General features: G+C 37.3%; 1 protein-coding gene and 1 pseudogene across 2 annotated transcripts in view; one reads left to right on the top strand and one right to left on the bottom strand.

The window, feature by feature from the left end:
* Positions 1–22,219, top strand: part of KLHL32 (kelch like family member 32) — a 259,608-nt gene that overhangs the window by 234,238 nt on the left and 3,151 nt on the right. The window contains exons 1-4 of one of the 2 annotated variants that reach the window (XM_023205879.2): positions 4,172–4,838; positions 12,281–12,339; positions 15,628–15,820; positions 17,503–17,597. In XM_023205879.2, coding sequence (XP_023061647.1) covers positions 12,319–12,339; positions 15,628–15,820; positions 17,503–17,597 — 309 coding nt within the window. In that variant the 5' untranslated portion in view covers positions 4,172–4,838; positions 12,281–12,318. Of the gene's footprint in view, positions 1–4,171; positions 4,839–12,280; positions 12,340–15,627; positions 15,821–17,502; positions 17,598–22,219 lie in introns of those variants that run through there. The other variant, XM_023205880.2, reaches the window with a different exon arrangement.
* Positions 2,330–2,484, bottom strand: LOC113224847 (annotated as a pseudogene).

The raw sequence follows: 22,219 nt of genomic DNA, 5'->3' as shown, positions 1-22,219 counted from the left end.
ATCAACCCCATCTACCCACAACCCAGAATCCACAGTTAACTACTCCTTGCCAATCTTGTTTTCTCCACACCCACAGACCCTTCACGCCCCTCTGGGCTGCCTTTTTGCTTATACAGAAGGAGTCTGTGAGGCATATGGCTATCAACATCACATTATCAACCTGTGTTTTCAATCTTAGTTTTGAGAAAGGGCCCAAGTGTTCTCCTTTGAAAGGTTTTTCTATCAGGAAGAAAGCTGAATTTTCTCCCAATTGGAAGATATTCGTATTGTAACCCAAATGGAGCTTGTTGGATTTCTATGTCATCAAGCACTAAAAGGAACAGAAAGGGTAAAAAACTTAAATATTAAGAATAATCCTAATGTTTGTACTTAGAAGACATCATTATCTTTAAGTATACCTGCAAAGGCTTCTCAGCTTTCCTCAATAATCATCTCTAGTGTTCTAACACCTGCTCTGACAAAATTCTCCTTTGCACTTCTTTAAACTAAATTCATTTGGACTTTGTTTGTTCTTCTGCTGTCCTCAATAACCAGGAAGACAGTCACAGGCTCAGCTTCTCTGAGTGGTGCCTCAGTTATTGGCAACTGACTGATTTTTATTGACAGAACCTAGCTCACATCAGAGTTTAAGTGCTCAATAAATTAATGAATGAAGTGAAGACTAGGACTAAGGAAGCAGATAGATGAAGAGGATCCAACATTTACTGGCTCTATACCAAAGAAACATTAGAAACAAGTATGGATGTTACTATATGTAGATATATATTTAAATTAAAACCTCATTTATCTAATTACTGTTCCTTTTTCTTTAAATATATATTTCAGCAGTTAATAACCACCAGGACTATATTATTTTAGCTGTGCTGAAGAAATTTCAAGCTAGGCAGCAAATAAGTCTTTGCTAATAGAAGGAACAGATCTGTACTTGTCTTGGATGGCAAAACAATGATGGGTTTATAAAATCAATGCCATTTATGTTTTCTCCCATTGAGATTCCTTCCATTAACTCATTTAGTTTCACATATTATTAAAATACTATATTCCTAAATTTTGCACTGCATTTTCTAAGTTTTGTATGAATTTCTCATAAATATTTTAATAAATATTCCTTGTGTTTTGGCTGTAAACCTAGCTTGTAAAAGAATGCTGGGTTTTCCCTTACATAGTCTTAAAGATATCATGATTTAATACCTTCTTTAGTGAGGCCTTAAGAAAGCACAGAAGCTCCTCTTAGACTCGCTAGATCCGTTGTCCTGGTATCAAGTTGACTTCCCTTTCTGTATGGGTCTACATGTTTCCTTTTCCATTTTATTAAATCTATCAACTTATTACAGATCCTTATTCTATCTCACTTTGTTTTTCTCCTACTGTGAAAGGAAACACATTTTCTTTGTTCTTGTTTTGCACTAATATATGCTGCCTGTGTTAACCATACTTAATGAAAACAATCATAATTTTCTCAGGTTTGTTTCTCCCTACTGTGTACTTGAGATGAGAAACTCACTTTGCTGTGTACAGTACAATACCTTTAATTGGAAAGAAGAGGAAATCGCCAGTGACATTTCTAATACCTTCAGTCGTCTGCCTCTTTCCTCAGGCCCAGCTTATAATAAATCAATTGTGAATCTAACCATGAATAGGGAGGGGTGACTAGATTTGCTAATGGGCCCCTTAACAAAAATACAGGTATAGTTCACCCTGCCTGTCACTAAGTTGGGAGTGTAACCTGATTTATTGGAGCAAATGCAAATGTTTGAGGCTATGCCTTATCCTTTACCAAATAATCATGTATTTCCAATTTAATTGATGGGGCATCCTTCTGGTATTTTGCAAACTTTGCCTGAGGTTGGGGTAGTATGGATTATAGAAGGTGGATTTTAGGGTCTTGGTTCTGTTCTCTAGAACACAGAATGAATATTTGTTTAGAGACGTGACATTTCCAGCATGCTCATTCCCTCTCCACACCTCTCCCCCATTTCATTCCATTTTGGGGTCAGGAAATCTTGAAACCTGTTTATAGTTTTTAAAGTATGACAAGCAGAAAGGAATTCAGAAAATCATGCTGTATGTACATATCCATTAGCATTTAATTAAAGATATTAGAGTCGAATTTTACAGGCTCCTGTAGCGTTTGACAGTGTGACCCAATTCACAAGTGTTCCATACCATTCTGATTTGAAATTCACAGTATCAAAGTAAAATAAGCACTTAAATATCCTACAGCTGTATTTTTAAAATATATGCTCTCTCTTGGAAGGTATACTTTGTGAACTACTAAAAAGAACCTTTTTTGTGTGTGAGGGAAAATTAATACTTAGCTCATCTTGAAGAACAGCTTATTTTTTTCATTTTCATCAAATGATAACAAAATAAGAGGCTAACTGCAAAGTTAGTGCTTTAAAACTATAAAAATAAGACAAATGTTACTGCATTTACTCAAAAGCAGTATTACACTTGATCTTAGCCAAAAGGCCGAGAAGCGATCAAAAGCAGTATTAAGTGCTTTCTTGATTCTCTTGGTGAATGTCACATCCTTGTAAAGTATAGTGCTGAGTCACAGATACATGAAATTCATTTAGCAAACATACTTCCTGCCCTCTAGGAGATGGCAATCAAATAATTTTTCAGGTATTTCGTTAATGAAAGGACATTTGTTAAACCTTCTTTAACTCCCTAGAAGCTATGTGTATTTTCATCTTGATTAAATTTATATGAAGTTTGCATTGCCCCATTTTAAATAACTTTAATTTATTCAAAGCTACTAATAGGACTTGGGTTTTTCTAGTATTAATTAAAATAATGTAAAATTTTATTAACATTTAAAAATATAATTGCCTTATCTTTATGCAGATATTGTTTTACTTACATCTTGAGAACTGTAGACAAAGCCGGGTGCAGTGGCTTACACCTGTAATCCCAGCACTTTGGGAGGCAGAGGAGGGCAGATCGCCTGAGGTCAGGAGTTCAAGACCAGCCTGGCCAGCATGGTGAAACCCCATCTCTACTAAAAATACAAAAATTTGCTGGGCGTGGTGGCAGGTGCCTGTAATCCCAGCTACTTGCGAGGCTGAGACAGGAGACTTGCTTGAACCCGGGAGGTGGAGGTTGCAGTGAGTCGAGGTCATATCACTGCACTCCAGCCTGGGCAAGAAGAATGAACCTGTATCTCAAAAAAAAAAAAAAAAAAAAAAAAAAAAGAATTGTAGACAAAATATTGGGAACTAAAAGCAGGCATAGCAGAGGCTGAGTTGTGGTGCCCTGAGACCACAGACTGTGGTCACACACACACAAAAAACTTGTGCTGCATTTTTTATCCATCATAAGATGCTGAGCTAAAGTTCCTAACCTCTCCAAGTCCTGTTCCGGGATAGTGCTGGAGCATTAAAGTAGCATATAGTAGAGGGAACAGACTTTCAAACAGGTAATTAGAGGGTGACAGCAGAAGTCTTTCCAAGGTACAAAAGTAGTGCAAAGCAGGGAGTGACTATTGCAGAAGGCATGAAAGGTAGCACCTAAAATAATTGAGGAATTATTTTAACCCTGAAGGTGCCTAACTTAGCTTCAGGTCCATTGGCTATTTTCTATTATCCATTAACTCCTCCCTGTCCTCATACTTGAACTTTATGGTCCAATCACTTCAATAATTATCTTGTCCTCTGGGAAACATGCAGTGTTTGACAAACCCAGTGATCTGCCTGGTCTGCGTCTGTACCTAGGCGGCTCCGCCTGTGGGAGGAGGACAATCAGCAGGAAGGCTTGATATGGGTATATTCTCAGCACATCACGCACAGTGGCACTCTCAGCCCTCTCTATACCCTACTGCTGCTCTCTCACGCCTTTCCTTCACTGGCTGGAACTTCTTGACTTTCCTCAGAACCCAGAGAGACTCTTCTCAGACTCAGAGAGAAGATCTTGCCTTTGGTTTCTCAGAGTAAATGTAAGTGAGATAATAGGAGGAGGAGGAGGCAGAGAGTGTGACAAGAGAGATGGATAAGAGTTTATCTGGAAAGCGGCTAAGGGCAGAAGTTTGGGAAACACTAGCAAGGAGGGTGCAGGGTTAGCAGGTACTAAGGAAGGAGCCTGAGAATGTGGAATGGGCGGGGTCAGAGGAGGAGGAGGAGTGTCACAGAAACCAAAACCGAAAAAGAAGGTGCAGTGAGAGCTGTTCAATACTGCAGGGATATTAAGGTCCAAAATATTTCCACTGCATTTTTTACTTGGGAAAATTTTAGTGAAAGCAGTTTCAGGGGATTGGAAGAAGGTGGAAACTAGAATACAGTAGTTTAAGGTAGGATAGAAACGTGAGGAAATAGAAACCCCAGGTACAGATTACCTTGGCAAAAAGTTAGGATAAAGCCCATCTTAGTCTAATACTAATGAAAAAGTGTATTATCTAAACTTCAATCCCCGAATCTGAGCTTATCAGACAACTTTCAAATTAAGAATCTGGCTTCCTGTATACATATAGGGAGAGAATGGGCTGTTTTTAGTTGTACACATGTTTTAGTTCATGTAACAGCCTCATTTTTTCACTATAAATTAATAAGCATTTTGGCTTTAGGAAGAATAAAGGCGATTAAGAAGTAAAGAAAGGAAGGAAGAGGGGAGTTTGGCCGAGTAGTTAGAAGAGGAAATCCAGAGGTGAAGGAGGGATTTTGTTTGTTTAAGGATGCAAGTGCACTAAGCATATTTGTAAATAAGGAAAGAGAGTGAAATTGAAAGTGTAGGGAGGAGGGGCATCCATTTGGCTGGTAAATGCTGAGAGCATTTCCCAGGTACCAGGAACAGTGAAGAGTCCTGAGGATACAATATTGACAACAGACACAGAGTCCTGAAAGGTAAGAGGGAGCTGGGCAGGGGTCAGGTCTTGAACTTGAGAAGGGAGGGACCCTTAAGCCTGGAGAGAAGGAGATAATTATGGGTGTGAACCTAGGTAAGCTCAGAGGTGAAGGGCAGGAACGTGAGGAGTTTCTTGTAGATTGATTCAAATGAGAAACAGGTCTGTCGAGATTATGCCTGTCGGGGCTAAGTAGAGGACCTGAGGAGAGTGACCTTGGAATAAGCCTCTGAGAGAAAACAGAGGGAATTAACCGGTTAAAGAAAAATAGGTGTACAGAATCCACACTAACCTTGGAAACCACAAAACTGTAGTGGCTCCGTTTTCAAATTTCTGTCGTTTTGTGGTGCTCAGCAGAGGACTGAAGAAGGCAGGTCTGTGGATTCACTCATGATGAAAGATTTTGAGACTGGAATAGTCCAGAGGATCCTCCTGGAAGGAGTTCAGCAAGCTAGGATCCCAGTTAAGTGAGAGGCAAGGGCTGCAGGTTTGCTCCAGTGTGTGTTGCGGGAGTAAGGAGTAAGAGAATGCCCCTTGTTGTCGCTGGAGGCAGCCATGATGTGAGGAAGCCACTTGCCTGATAGAGGTTTGGAGCTGGATAACTTGGCGCATCCACTTAAAAGTTCCTAGTGAATTGGAATGTCCATGAAGAATTAAATCTTTGTTGCTTTAGATGCTAGCAACCAGTTGCCCCCAGCAGTTACTTTTTCTTTTTTTCACTTGTGCCCCAATCTTTTCTACCCCACATCTGAAAGAGATGAAAAGAAAGCCACTGTAGTATTGAACTGAGGTGGAAACCAAACAGAAATGTAGTATTCTACAATGCTTGTTAGAGAGCTAATGATTTAAAGGAAAGAAAGCAATCAGATCACCTACGTTCTCCAAATAATTAACAAAGTTTTCATCCTAAACCGTCTTACCTGTATCCCGAAGAAGTTGTACTTTGTTTATTTACCTTCACATCACTGCCCAGGAAATGGGGCTTGAAAAGGTTAAATGACTCCCCAGATCACACAGCTTAAACAGCTGACAGAGTTAGAATTTGAACTCTGTGTCTCTGATTCTTTAGACCATGCTTTTCCCACCAAACCACACAGGTTACCAGTTGTTTATCATGACAGTGAAGGTCTGCAAAATAGATGCTTAAATTGTAAAAAGAACTTCCAAATGGCATAAGACTGAAAGTAAATGATACACAGAAGCAGAGTGCTATCTGGAGATTTGTTTAGAATCAACAATCATTGATTGTCCTTAATTGCTTAACTGTCCGTCGTTTTCAGGGCAGAGAAGAGACACATAATGTCTCTCTGTGATTTTACGGTTCAGTTTCTAAAACATAAAGTTAAAATGTAAAGAGAAAGGTGATAACATGGAACTACTCTAAAATACATTGGTGTAGATTAGAAAATTGTTTTCTGAAAGGATTACGTACTACGGGAGTCTAATGGCCTTTAAAATTGGTATTGTAAGTTTTGGGTTTTTTTGTTGTTGTTGTTGTTGTTGTTGTTGTTGTTGTTGTTTTATGTCCGAATCATTGGCTACAGAACTCTTCTCACGGAGAGAACCGCTTTTGTTTAGACGATTCATTTGTGTCTAACTAGATGGGTCTAGTAAAAGATGGTAAACTAAATGGTGAGCTGTATTGTTCTACCAAAGAATATTTGAACGATATCATTTGCTTTATTCCCAAGAGGAAAGAAGATGGTTAAAACTAGGCCATAGAAGTAGGGAATGGCTGAAGAACTTGGTTGATGGTGGAAGGGAGATAAAAGATCAAAGAGCACATCAAAGCTGGGACATTAAAGACAGACAGAGGTGGCCTTGAGAGTTTGACCCTGCTGGGAATGTGCAAAAATATTTGGAGGCAGGATTTCAGCTTTCTATAGAATGAGGAATGGGGTTAAAGTGAATATTATTGAGATTATAAAGGGCAGGTGAATCTAATTGATATCTGCATTATGGTTGATTTCACCCCCATTTTATCATTTCACTTATTAAACAATACATAAGGCATACTTTGCATATTTCTGGGTCACAAGTTTGTATCTGTTTGCTCTAAATGACATAATTTATATTTTCAAATGCAGCAACCCTGCCTTTATAGGTATTTTGTAAATTAGAGACTTTGCAGGTTTTGAGTATATTAAGTACCCATCATCTGTGTGAGTTCCTCAGGTATGACAGAAATAATATGGATGCTAGTTTTAATTTAATGCATGAATTATGTATACTTCTATTCAAGATGCTAATTTAGTAGAAAGATTCTTGGCTATAATTGTTTAGTATTATAAACTTCCAGAAAATATGGACAGTCTGATGTCATATAAAATAGATAATAAGTTTGGTTTTGCATTTATTATAAATATTCCTATGGTATTACTTTTCTCAAGGGCTAACAATGAGTGTAGTCCTCTAAACAGTGACTAATAGGAACTTGCACTTAATGGCAGGTTATTCTTTAGGTAATTAAATTGTAAGCATGAAATTTTAGTCTTTCAAGAACTGGAGAAAGTTTATGGAAGAGAGGAACTTAAACTATTAAAGAAAGAAAAGGGCCTTGGATTCTAAAAAAAAAAAAAAAAACCCTGGTAATTCTGGTTATTAGAAAAAAGAATTATAAGAAATCTATTTCACACTATGCAATTCATTCATTCATTCATTCAGTATTTCACATACAGTCATCTTATCTTTTATGGAAATGGTAAGAAATTTTTATAAACTGCTACAGGATTGTAGCAAACTTCCCTCTGTAGATTGTCTCTATGCCATGCACTCTAGTTCATCTGAAACCTATGAGAAAGTATCATCATGTCTGTTTTGCATATGAGGAAGCTGAGCGTGGCTGTGTTAAATGGCTTCCCCAAGGATACAGTCATAGAGGACCCATGTTAATGCCACAGCCTGTCCTGACACTCTTCCCTTAGACTAGTGTGAACCCGGCCACTGCATGTCTCCAGGACAGTTGCAGAAAACTTGAGATGGTTTTCCTCAATCCTGAATTTGCTGGCAGAATTCCAACCTGGAGCATGCTCCACCCTATGTGTGGGGATCAGTTCTTTGCATCCCACTCTGTCCTGGTTGTGCATTAGCACTGCATTACGAACCATAGGCATCTACTCCTGGAGTTTATTTAATCAACAGAGGTGTTTTCTGTCGTTAAAAGAAAATTAACAGAGCCATCAGACTTGACCCAGTCTGCCCATGTACCATGAGAGCAGTTTTTCTGTATACTCTATTTTATGAGTACTGTCAGCATTGACCAGTTGTTGCTTTTGAGTAGAATATGAGTTTGAGAGTCAGTGATCTCAGTAGCAGAGACAAAGGTTGCTTGTTTGGCAGTCGCTTGTCATCTCTCCAGTATGCACTCATCCATTTGTCACAACATTTTGTGGCGAGTTGCACAGGGAAGCTTAAGAAAAATGCTTTTCTCCTGTCTTGATGATAGAAAGCATTTCTCACTGCTGGTAGCATGGTGGTAACTTTTCATTCCTTCTGGCAGTTTTTAAAGACTTATTTGACTTTGGGGGAACCTGCAGTATATCTTTAAGTCACAGTTCAAAAGTATAAGACAGGGTTGCTCATTTTCAATTTTGGCTGAAAAGTCTTAACTTTCACTGTGGCACTTCAAAGTTAGAGAAAACTTGGTTTTAAAAATGGATGCTGATATGAGATGGCATATTTAATGACAGATGTATCTATAGAAAGCTGTTAAGATGCAGATTATCCCCCCTGGGGTGGGGGAGGGAGATCAAAACTGCCAATCTATAAAATATACTCGATAGAGGAAGGCATGGAATCTATCTTTGCAAGTGCTTTGATTGCAGGGGACAGTATAGCAGCATGTGGCATCGTAACCCAGAGCAGACAAATCAGCTTGATGACTTTCAAAGCCAGGAATACTGCTGCAGGCAAGGGTACTCCAGTCTAGGAGAAATTAAAACATATAGAGACTGTTATTAATTCCATATCTATTTTTGTATAGTCAAATCTGTATGCAAATCCTTAGCATCTCATTTCAGCAGATTAATCTAAAAGTGAAGAGTGTTATGTGAAGGGAATGTAATGATAAAGCCCTGCAAATGAGTAACACTGCTAAAGAAATGTAGGCTGCAAACTTGGATGCTTTTTTAAAATGTATTTTAGTATCGAGAGAAAAATGGTTTTTATTTATATGCTCATTTGTAAATTATTTCAAAGGGGAAAGCAATAGAACCAGTTTCCAAGGCTTTTCTTTGCAATCCTGACTTGGCAAAAGTTGCAGCACTAGGTTTGTTAGGCACCTCCTGTAGTTTAACATTCTAAAGGGAATCTATTAATATCACATAACTGGGACTTTAATTTTTACTCCCAACTAGTAACTTAATATCTCATTTCTAAACATTGTCATCTGAGTGAAAATTTGTATGTAAGGGTAAAGAATCTAATTACTGAGTGCAGATTAAGAAGAAAATGTATTATAGATGCATTTGTGGAAGATAGTAAATAATAGTTCTGAAAAGCATGGAGATAAATTGTATGCCCTGCTTGGGAGAGGGGATGTAATAGCTACATTCTAATCCATTGCTTGTATGTTTAATCTATAATGGGCAGAGTCTGATACATAGAGTAGTGTAAGTATTTTCAAATAGTGTCATAAAACAGATAGTTTACTGCAGTAGATATTAATTCTATCCCATATTTCTAAAACAAGTAGAGAAACTTTTGAAGTCTTTAAATGATGGGTGGAGCTTTGCCCTCTGTTCCCTTTCAGTTAGAGAAGTGATTGTAGGCAAGCTGGACATTAATCTGGTGGTTATGGCCCAGATCAAAAGCACTAGCAATTATTTTAACCCTGAAGACTTGTGAAGTCTCAAGAGATTAAATTATTCTTGTGTGGTTATGCTGAGAAAGAATTATTGAACATTCTGTTTTTAATCACACAAGAAAGGGAAGGTTGGGAGTAAAAGCAAACACAACTCCATATTTTGACACACATCCTGACTATATAGGCATTTCAGCCTCAGCTTTCTTAAGTGTGTTTTCCTTTCCTCTGATTTCATTTTTAAAATGAGATGTTTGATGAGAAATCCAGAGAAGACTTTCTTTGAGGGCAGGGAGCTTATGTCCGTGTTCTTTGTGGATTTCTCTGCAGACAAAGCTTTTGTTGATCTTTAAAATCTTTAATCTTCAAGCTTCTGAGAGAATTTTAGAAATAGTCCACTAGTTAATAATAGCCAAAGCCAATTATATGAAAGATATAATCTCCTTCCTGGGGTTGAGTGAGATAGTAATGATTGTCCTGGATAGGTTCCTTCTACTTTACGTATCTATTAGTTTTGATTGATTATTCCAGCTCAGTTAAGGTTTAGACACTAATCCTCTGGATTCTCATTGACTTGACTCCTAGCCATGTAGTTGATGGTGGTTTCCTATTCAAAGTATTTGAACTGTCAAAGCAAAAACTGCACCAGATAAGGTTAAACAGAGAAAGAAGACTTTATTCAAGACTATTGCAATAGGAGAGAGTGATCAGAATACAGTTTGAAATCAATTCTATTAAGCAAAGTTTTTAAGAGGAGGGTTTCTAAGCACTGGGGTGATTTAGTAGAAAAGTACTGAAGAACACTTTGGGGGAGCTTGATTAATGGATATGTTGTACCCATGCAGTTATTTCTGAGTTGAAAATTTTGGTCTCTGTGATTAGGCCATCTGTGTTTGGTGCTAATTGGTGCCTATCAAAGTTAGGGTCCTTGGGAGACTGAGGTTGCAGTGAGCCAAGGTTGCGCCATTGCACTCCAGCCTGGGCAACAAGAGCGAGACTGTTTCAAAAAAAAAAAAAAAAAAAAAAAAAAAGTTACCATCCTACCTTCCCACAGAGGCTGGGATATAGGGGACTATCTTCCTTGATGATTACATTTCAAAGGAATGGCTCTCTGGACCTTAAGGAAGATATTATTGGGTTGTAAAATTGGCAAGCAGCTTTTAAAATGATTTACATCTGAAAGAGGGAAAGAAATTATGATTACAAGTTTTCTAAAGTAAGTAATCTAAGAAAAGGGAGGTCAAGGGGCCTAGAGTCAGGAAGCAGCCTTTTTAAGTTTAGTCAAGCTAGGGGAATGTTAAGGCTATCTTGGTCAGTATTTTTACAGTATATGTTTTTTAAATTCAAAAAATTCCAGTAAGAAACTACTTTTAGTTTGGCTTAATTTTATATCTTTATTGAAAAATTAGGTGCTTCTTTGTGATACTTATTAAAATAAGAGTTTTATTCATTTTACACCAGTGCCTAGAACTATGTGTAAGGCAGTATTTCTAAAGATAGATTTCTTTGGTCCCATATCCTTGATATTTTATTATCTAACATTTAATATCTACTGGTGATATTTTCTTACTATGCTGTTTTATGTATTTTTTTAGAGTTTTTCCACTTAATGGTAAAACTTAAAGCAAAATGTGTAACTTCTGGGTTTTAGAGGGCTCAGTATACACTACAAGTATGAAAAGAAGTATGAGGACAAATAAGAGAAACTTAGCTGGAAGTGTGATGATTTTTTTAGTGGTTCTTGATTAGGTGGGTCTCAAGTCTCTTAGATCTTAGCAGTTGTCAAGAGGGCTTCAAAAGGGTTGATGACAATAGCAATTGCACTGAAGAGCCCTAGATTTGTGCTGCCCAATGTGGTAGCCATTAGCCACATGTGGCTTATTGAATCCTTGAAACATGGCTAATCTGTATTGAGATGCGTTATGTCAAATATACACTGGCTTTTGAAGACTTACTATGAAAAAAATAATATGAAATATATAAAAAATCTTAATAATTTTTTTGTTGATTTCATGTTGAAATGATAATTGTGGCTATATTGGGGTACATAAAATTTATTAAATTTAATTTCACTGTTTCTTTTTACTTTTTATGTGGCTACTGGAAAATTTATCATTGCATATGTGACTTGCATATGTGGCTCTTATTATATTCTATCGGACAGCACTGGCTTTAGATCTTTTTTTGATAAGTAATATCAAGAGATATCAAGATATCACTGTGTTAGAGTACAGAGGTCCGAGCTTTAAAATTGACAATTTAGTGAAGGACAAGAATTTTCCATTTAACTATGTCCCTGGCATAAATTGTATAGAGATTTGTCTGTGTGTACTATGTTCACTCTCACTCCCTAACACTTTGTGCTTCATTCTGGCCATGCAGAACAGCTTGTCAGAATCGGGGTCCTCTCGGTAATGTCAGCATACTTGTTGCTTGCTCTTAACTGGATTGCTTCTGAAATGTTTCTTGAAAATGAAACTGCTTCAACAATAAGCTTCTTAATTATGTCATGGGCTCACGATGAGGGTATACAAACAGATCCTCAGCAGTAGCTCATTTTCCTTTAATTGTATCTCATTCTTAGGTTGGAATATCCTATTTCTTATTCATGAAAGGCTCTAACACATGTTAATCCATTACAGGTGGAGTAACTAACACGGCACAATATCAGAACAGGCTAATGGTGTATGAACCTAACCAGGTAAGAATCATATAAGAACACGTCAATATTTTAATTAAAATGAATTTTAAAAGATTCCAGAGTAATTAGTAATTGGAATGCCAAGTCTACACACACAGCTATGCATCTTAAGCTTATACAGAGAAAAGGAAGCATCTGATTAAACTGCTTTTTGGTTCATTTTTTTGTTTTGTTACTCAAAAAATTTCGGCTGCTCTAGTTTTGTGCTATACACAACACATCACCCTTTCAGAGTTTTGCATAATATAGAAATGATTTTAACTGTCCTATTGCAATGTCCTTCTGGAAGGGGCTGCCATTCTAGGAGGGAATCATGCTTATGGTTTGTTCTAAAACACAAGTATTAACTTAATATAGCCCAAATGACCTAAAACAGTATCTAGGACAACTCTAAAGAAGTATATGAAGAGTTTGAGAGATGGGAAATATCTGAAGAGTTTTCGTCTAACAGCTGGGGGTTGAATATGCATTTGGATCATGCCTGTACCTTCTTTTGTCCACTTTTCATGTACACCCAATTACTATTTTTCCCCCAAAGGAAATATTTTTGTTCTCTTTTCCATATACCAAAATATGTATGAACCTTGGCAATTGTCTGCTGAATTTTGCCATTTCTGTGATTTTGGTAATGTAAATATTTTTGATTATGACAGTATTCCAAAATGATTTGTAGGCTTAATATTCATCAGCTGAAGGTAATGGGATATGACACAACAGGTTGGCTTTGGCAGTCTGGGTTGGGACTGGTCACCAAATTTATGTCCATAGTGGACTCAGTGTATTTGGTATCTTTTTATTGTAGCAATTACTTGATTCTGTATTTAATGAAGGCATTTCTCTCTTTGCAAAGTGTGTTTCCTGATGTCCTTAGAAGCTGTAGATTTCAGAGACCAAATGTCCGTGGGTCAGCTGTCTCAAGAGAGATCGTTAATTGCAGTTGCTTGAGTTTGTTGCACACGTGGTTAAAGAGGAAGAAGGTGTTAACATTTTTCAAATGAGTTCTGTTTCATGTTGGTACACACATGCTCTTTTAAAAAATTCTGCTGGCATATTGTTTACGGTGGGTACTGGCAAACATCACATCTGCTTGCATCTTGCTCAGAATCTCAATAACTCTATCATTCAGCCCTGGTGCTTATTTCTCTTCTAGGCCTTTGTGGAGAGTCGATAATGCCTGCCATCTGCCACAGAGCACATTGCTACCTGCCAACAGGCAGGCTGGGGTGACCTCTGCTTCCCCACCACTGATTAGTATTCACACGCTAGCTTATTAGGAATGACCCCACCAGGCCTCTCTGTTTCTTTGCCTTTACAGTGGTTGGCGGCTCACCTGGCAGGCACTGCAGTGAAGGAAGCTGAAGATATAATCAGGGGATGCAGGCAGGCTTTGCAAACCAGATGGCATCCATAGTCTGGTGGCAGGGGACTGGACTGCTAATGCAAACATTGATTCCTAATACTGTAATGGGTTGTATCATAGAAAACACCTAAGAAAAGCATCCTCAGAGTTTTGAGTTAAATATATTCATGTGTAATGTATTATAGATATTAGCAAAATAGCTGAAAGGCAGGCTTGACTATTTTATTAAAGAAGACATTTGATTGGAAGGAAATTCTTACGATATGTTCGAATGGGGCAATAGATGAATGCAAGCTTTTCAAGCCGTACAAATCACTTCTTTTCTTGAGTGTATCTTTAAAAGAGAAATTAGAAATGAGCTAGTCTATATGCCTATTAGAGTGGACCAATTTTTATACAAAATGTTTATTGTTGTTGTCTTTTGCTTCTTCCCTTACAGTTTTGTGAAATGGTGAAATTCTATGTATTCAAAACATCATATGACTTTTTTTTTTTTTCTGGCCGAAATCCAAATTTTTCTTGGCAAAAAGGAATCTGGGTTATTCCTGTATGCTTAGTGTTTATGTAGAAAGAAAACTGTTAGGTTTATTTACCTGTCCATTACTTTCTTTACTTACCTGTCCATTACTTAGTTGAGATTTAAAATTAAAGTCATATTTGTTCTTCATTTAATTTTACAATGAGAGCCTTATTTTAAGAAAAGTGGGGCATACTCTTCTCATTACTGAGGGTGAACCAGAACCAAATGTTGGAGGTTTCACCATTCCCTAAAGTTATCATATAAAACTTAGTCTTCCAGCGGGGCATGGTGGTTCACGCCTATAATCCCAGCACTTTGGGAGGCTGAGCCTGGTGGATCATGAGGTCAGGAATTCATGACCAGCATGACCAACATGGTGAAACCACATCTCTACTAAAAATACAAAAATCAGCCAGGTGTGGTGGCACACGCCTGTAATCCCAGCTACCTGGGAGCCTGAGGCAGGAGAATTGGCTTGAACCTGGGAGGCGGAGGTTGCAGTGAGCTGAGATCATGTCACTGCACTCCAGCCTGGGCAATAGAGTGAGACTCTGTCTCAAAAACAAAACAAAACAAAACTTAGTCTTCCACCAAAACAAATAAATGTGTGCTTAGAAATAACCTTTCCCAATTTGGCAAAAGATGTGACTGTTAATATATTAAAGGAGGCTGATTAAAGGAAGTGTGGGTGGTTTGTTGCTGAACAAAATCTTAGCTCTTCCACTGATCTCAGGAGGTTAATTTTGGAAAGAACAGCAAAGCCATTACCCTATCTTATCTAGGGGCCTAAGGTACCCAATGATTATCATCACATCATTTTGAAAAAATGAGTATGTATTGAACATTTTTCATGTGCATTTTTCTAAGTGCTTTATGTGTATTAGCTCATTTAACCTTCACAATAGGCTTATCAGGTAGGCATTATTATCCCCGTTTTACAGATGAGAAAACTGGCACAGAGATATTAAGTAAATTGCTTAAGATCACATATAAGTTATAAACCCAGGCAGTCTAGACCCAGAGACTGTTTTCTTAATCATTGCACCACTGTATACAGTATAACCATGTGCTTTCACGCTTAATGTATTTGCATGAATAAATTCTCTGAATTGGGTGAGATAAACATCATGAAAATTTCAATGTTCCCCTTATATAATTCAAAATGCACTATAAAATGCAATGCAAAGTGGAAGAGATGCCATGTGTAAATCGCAAAAAACAATTGGAATATGTGACTCTTTTGCACTTGTTCTCATGCAAGAAGCACATACCTTTCAACATATATAAACAACATTCAAACAGAATGTTTGATAAACATTAGGGTTCCCACTGCTTATGAGGCACTCATTACTGTTTTCTGACATAGAGGTCTCCTACTAACAGAATGCACTTAAATTTCTTTTTTCAGAATAAGTGGATAAGCCGTAGCCCCATGCTGCAGAGAAGGGTCTACCATTCCATGGCTGCTGTACAAAGGAAGCTTTATGTTCTTGGAGGCAATGACCTAGACTACAATAATGACCGGATCCTTGTGCGCCATATAGATTCTTACAACATAGACACTGACCAGTGGACACGTTGCAGTTTCAACCTGTTGACTGGCAAGTACCTTTGATTAAGTAAATCAGGAAAAGTAGATTCAAGAAGTCACCAAACATGTTTCACAGACATCTTCAGGGCATCACTAAATATTAAGTGCATAGTTGTAGAAGAACTTGCATTTATTAACCAGAAAGATGTGTATCATTTATGTTCTAACAGAACTGGACTCATTTAGGTAGCTGAGCATCTGGTTTCTCAGGGCCTATATTACTACCATTATGTACATCCTCATATGGCTCAGAGGCATGTCAAGTCCATTATCATCCGTCAGTATTAACATGGAATTCTGATACAAATAGGAGGAACCAGACACTGAAAGATTTAATAACTCTTTACAGAAGGAATTTACTGTTACTTCTCACTGCTTTTAGTCTTATTTCTTGTGAGTTCAGGAGGAGCATGGTCTTCATTATTTGTCACTGTCAAATACTGTTTCTGGGAGTATTCTCCTAGAAATGAAACCCTTAAGTAGTTCTGTGCACAGGAGTTTAGCTGCATTTCTGGCCACAAATACCCATCCAAACATTTACCACAGGGCAACATTAGGTATGGACCATTCTCATCCCCAAAAAGGATGAAGGTAACATGGTGAACAACTTACCCCTCATGTTTCTTTATGGAGTTAATAACTTTTTCCCCCTTGTCAGCTTGCATTGTTAACATCTATAAGTGATCAGATCCCTTCCAGGTCTGCTCAAATAATAGGAAAAATCACAAACTGAAAATGGTAGGTTGGGTTAAGACATTTTAGTATGCTGAGTGGGCACTCAATCCCTTGCAGCTGCTGCTGGGGGAGGCAACACTGGGAATCTAACCAGAGGTTTAGACGCTTGTATTGAGCTCCTGTTTTTGCAAAATGATTTCTGAGGCCCACTGGACAAGGACTTAGAAACTCGGGCCCTCGATTCTGGATCTGTGATTCTGCCTGCTGTAAGATCCAGCTTATTTATTACCCCAGTCAATCCTGTGTCAGCCCATCAATAAAAAGAGACTCTTTCACTGTCTGATGGCCTCCAGGGAAGAATATGTGGTAGTGAGTTATTCTGTCTTCTTTTTGAAGTGGGAGGGGAAACCTTTCATCATTTTGGCGTGCCAGTATCTGGGGATTATCCAGGCTGATCCCAGTTCAGGAACTTTAATATAATCCTTAAAATGTTGGGTATGTAAAGAAGGGTAGGACAGCAAGTTGATCAATCTTTTCTGCCGTTTGTCTTCATTTGGGGCATGCTAGGGGCATGGCTCTGCTTTATTGGCTTCTTGGAGTTGCAGCTGTTACTTTACAAATGTAAGCACTTGCCTAAAAAGCATTTGCGGGTACTAGAAGAGGTGTTTGCATTTCTATAATATACCTTATTTCCACCACTGTAAATTAATGGCATATGACATAGTATAGAATTCAGTTCTACATGGCTTACTATTGCTGTATTTAATGCTGTATTTACTAACTTGGCTGGCTAATAAGTGTTTTGGCCTGGTTCTGACCCGACACAGATTCATTCTCTGAGAAATAGTGCTTAATTTTTCTGAGTACTGGGAGGCAGTGATTAGTTGTTGCAAAAATCCCATGGAGTATACAAATGTGCCACAGGGAAAAATTGTATCCCTCAGTGGCAAAAGGGTTAATTAAAATATGTAAGAAATGGATTTTTTTTTTCTTTTTATTCAATTCTCTTTACTTTAGGCCAAAATGAATCTGGAGTTGCTGTCCATAATGGGAGAATATATTTAGTTGGTGGATATTCAATTTGGACAAATGAGCCTCTGGCTTGTATCCAGGTGAGTGGTTGAAGTTCCTTTTGAAGTTTGTTCAGGTGGTTCAGTGAGGTTACATTTTGCAATGCTGCTACTGAAGAAAGAGATATTTATATTTAGAAAGAGGCTTAACGTCTCCTTTTTGTGTGCAACTAGTTCAGCCACTAAACTTCATCCTGTATCCTAAAAGTGATGCCTAAATAAATTATTGAGCCCTATTAAAAATAGAAATGGGGATGAGCTTTGAAAAATATATGTAATATGTATTGGAAACTGGGAAACTGGGATAGCTTTCCCTTTCTCATAAACCAAACACTTCTAAAAATCTTTGGCAATAGTTCCTTCACATCCCCCAAGTTTTACAAATACTTCCTTTCCACACCGTTGCCTTATTTTCTATATTACACTTCATTCATTCCCATACAGTTCATTCAAGTCCCTGATAGGGACAGCCTCTGTTCCAAAGAATAGCCCTGGTGCATCAGCGTATGAGCAGCCCAGGCTGGGCAAGTTGCCAGCTGGGCCTTTCAGAAGAGCAATAGCCCTTGTTGATAGACACATTCATAGTCTTATTCCTATTATTATTTTACCGTTATTACCATAGTTTTCTATTTTATATGTTCTCTGATAAAATATTGACATGTATTAGCCCTGACCTTTCTTCCTGACCTCCAGAAAAGTATATCCTTATAAATACTTTTATTATCTAATCTCATCTTTATGGGAAGATTTTTAACAACTGCATCAATATCTTTAATAGTTGCAGAACTGTTCAACCTTTTTCTTTCTTTATCAGTCACATCTCATAAGGTACATAGATTTTCAAGAAACTTCCATGTTGTCTAAGTTTGCAAAATTGCTAGCATATAGTTGTTGTGTTGTCCTTAGTTATATCTCCCTTTACATTCATAATATTGTCTCTTCTTCTCTTGATTTGTCTTGACAGAGGTTTGTCTGGGGAATTTAAAGTACTTCTATTATTCATATAGATGAAGTTAAAAAAAGTCGGCAAGGGGAAGGTAGATAAGGAAAATATAATTAACAAGCTTGTCTGAATGGATATGAGTTCTGATTGAGCAGTTGGAAAGAATATATTTTTCTTAGCATACATGGAACATTTACAAAAACAGTCATGTACTAGGGTTAGGGTTAAGAAAAACTTTAGTTAAAAAAAAATTAAGTATTGTGTAGTATTATGTATCTCTAATACAATGTAATTAAGTTAGAACTTAACAACCCTACATAACTGGAAATAATAAAACACATTGCTATATAACTTATAGGTTAAAGAAGAAATCATAATGGAAATCAAAAACTTTCTCAGAACTGTGATAATAAAAACAGTACACAGCAAAGCTTGTGAGATACAGCTTCGTAAGTTAGAAAATGAACCAAAAAGTAATCCCAAAGAAAGTAGAAGGGGAGAGATGATAAAGATGAGAGAAAATTAATAAACTGGGAAACGATAATACAGGAGAAAATAATTATCAAAGCCACACACACGAAGAACCACATAAGACTTTAAGGGAGTTCACTGAAGGCTGCCTTGTACTGGTTTTAGTTAGTTAATGGAAAGCTGCCTTAGACTAGAGCTTCGTCCTGTCTTTCGAATAACAACAAATGAGCAAACTTTTCTCCAAAGAGTGCTTCTAGTCTTCATCCAAGCATGTATTTGGTAGTCTTTCATAGTCTTTTAGGTTTCTTTTTAGTTTTTACTTTTCAGAATTGGTAGAACTTAGAACTGGGCAACAGTTCTCTATGGTGCTGGAACGCTGTTTTTTAAGTGACTTTGGGACCCTCATTTGATCACTTGCACAATGGAAGTAAGTTTGGGTTTATCATGAAATAAAATTGTAAATTTTAAATACATTTATGAGCATATGTCTACTAATTTTAGTATCAGATTAGCTCAAGGAATAGAAAATGAATGGAAATCATAACATAATGAGGAAATAAAGAAAATGCTGTACATATCAAGTTTAGGAGACCAGAGTGCTGCCTAGTGCACATTTTTTTCCACATCTCATATTTTCTTAGCAGTCTTGAATGTTAGCTTGTAAGACATAGAAACTTAAATAAAAAAACTTCGTAGTCACATCATTTGTTTTTTTGTCACCAAAGAATTTTTCTGTAGAATGATCACTAATCATATACACTAATTAATTGCTAATGACATTTGACTGTTTTCAAACAAATCCATCCACAAGAAATGAAGAGTTATACAAGTGCATATTTTAAACCACTGAGGATGTTTGAGAGTATCCTCAGGATTATGGTGATTCTCAAAGGGGATTCAATTATTTTTTTAAATCAATACCTGTATTAGTGGAATAAGTTTCACCTCTGAGATTGTACAATAATATATTCTATTTGCTTTTAAATAAAAGTCAGCATGATGGGTATTTCTGTGTTCCAGTAGCCATTTTGATGAACAGAATCAATCCTTTGGCAAATGCTGTTTATTCCTTTGGCTGGCACACTGGTCTGACAAAGCACAGACAAATTTGTTAATTTTTTTTTTTTTTTTTCCTGACAGTGTGTTACTCTGTCACCCAGGTTGGAGTGCAATGGTGCGATCTTGGCTCACTGCAACTTCTGCCTCCTAGATTCAAGTCATTCTCCTGCTTCAGCCTTCTAACTGGGATTTCAGGCATGCGCCACCATGCCCAGCTAATTTTTTGTATTTTTTAGTGGAGACAGGGTTTCACCATGCTGGCCAGGCTGGTCTCAAACTCCTGACCTTGTGATCCACTCACCTCGGCCTCCCCAAGTGCTGGGATTACAGGTGTGAGCCACTGCGCCTGGCTCACTTGTTATTTTTAGGAGCCTTTGCTATTAATAGGTAACAAGTATCCCTATAAGCATATGGATTATCACTTAAAGAGATGTTTGAAATAGAGGTATTCAAGGATAGTCACATGTATCTTTCATTTTAGTTAATGACACCTGGTTACAGGCTATATTATCATTCATTCTGAACTAAAGCTTAATTTTTTTTTTTTTATGTTATGGATGACTACAGAACAATTTGTTTCAATACATTCACAGTAATAAATTGATGGTTGGAGAGAATAGCTACATGTTCAAAAGTAGGCCACTTCTTTACTACTTAAAGAACATCCAACAGAGGCAAGATGATGGGAGACTGGAATAGTATTTATGAGAAAATGCTTAACAGTGGAAATTCCTAAGTATGTCAGTGGGTTGAGAAGTACAGAAGCATGGTGGGGAAAATCATATGCATACTAAAAATATAAACGTTTAAATTTTTTGTGTCATCAATCACAAATCTATGTAATGTTTGATCTAAGATTAATCCACAAGTCATTAATCCAAGAGCATGGCTGATTAATGGAAGTCATACTTAAATAGTTCTGAGATTTTTCTATTAACATTTGGAAGTACTAATTGTTTTTTGCCCTCACAAGTACCAGCTGATAATTTCTCATTGAACTGTCCCTTCTGGACCCTAATCCAAGCTCATTTAACTGTGATTTGTAGGATTCAACCACAGTGGGATGAAGCATGTCCAATGTTGAAAAAGCATACTTTATTTCCTGCTACTACTCTGATTTAGCACAGACTATTTATCCATCAGAAGGACAACCCAAACAGGAGAAAAGCAGAGATACTCTTAGATTGAGATTTGGACTTGTTAGTAATAAACACTCATGGAAAATAGTGGAAATAGGTTACTGACGAAAGTGAAGGTGTTCTTATTTAGTGGGTGTGTAAACTAATGTCTGTCACAGAGGTTTAACTCTAATCTTGCGTGCCATGGATGACAAGTGGCACATAAAGGAGCAGCTGCGTAAGTGTGCAAGTGATTAGTCTATGTTTCTAGATCACCTCTACTGTTCTCTTCATTTACTATTATTTCTTTCTGGCTGGAGGATACAGTGCCAGCTTGGCACCACATTCTCTCAAACGCCTTCTTTCAGCCAGTTTACAGGGGAGTGTTTTGGAGAAAAACTGCCAATGCTTCCTTTTCCCTTCTCAGATTAAATACATTACATCTGCTTAACATATGCAGTCTCTGTTGGCCCAGGAAACCAGACAAAAGCTCTCTGGATGATTATCTCATTAGTATTTTGCCTTCTAAAAATGTTTTCAGTCAGAAGGGAGGGCACAAAATCCTTGCTCTTTCTGGGTTGCATCTTGAGCTCAAATACTGGCTCCACCCCTTGTCGTGTGACCCTGAGAAAGTCATTTAATTTTTTCTGGTTATCAATTTTCTTCTCTGTAAATTGAAGACAATACTTATTCTTATAGAGTTGTGGTAAATACTAAACGACCTCTGATTTGCTTTCTGTATCTAATGAAATACTAGCCAAAACCCCACCGGGGTTTTCCCTTTTCTCATGGGGCAAAGTAGTCAAACTGATCTTGAAAGTTTCTCTAGGAAAGTAAATGTGTAAGAATAATCAAGAAAATTTGGAAAATAAATGGAGTCTTGCCTTACCTAGTCAAAACAACTGTAAATGTGACACTGAAAGAAAGTACATCAATTAACAAGAGAACAGAGAAAACGTTTGTATTTAGTATATGAGTTATTTTAAATTAGTAGTGATGGTATATTGTTCAATAAAGAGATTGGGACATCTAATCTCCATTTAAGTTTGTTCTTTCTTTTATTCTAGGACTTA

The sequence above is a fragment of the Piliocolobus tephrosceles genome, chromosome 5 (genome assembly GCF_002776525.5).
Source record: "Piliocolobus tephrosceles isolate RC106 chromosome 5, ASM277652v3, whole genome shotgun sequence".
Taxonomy (NCBI): Eukaryota; Metazoa; Chordata; class Mammalia; order Primates; family Cercopithecidae; genus Piliocolobus; species Piliocolobus tephrosceles.
The sequence above is the reverse complement of the archived record's forward strand: the minus strand, read 5'-3'. Positions and strand labels throughout refer to the sequence as shown.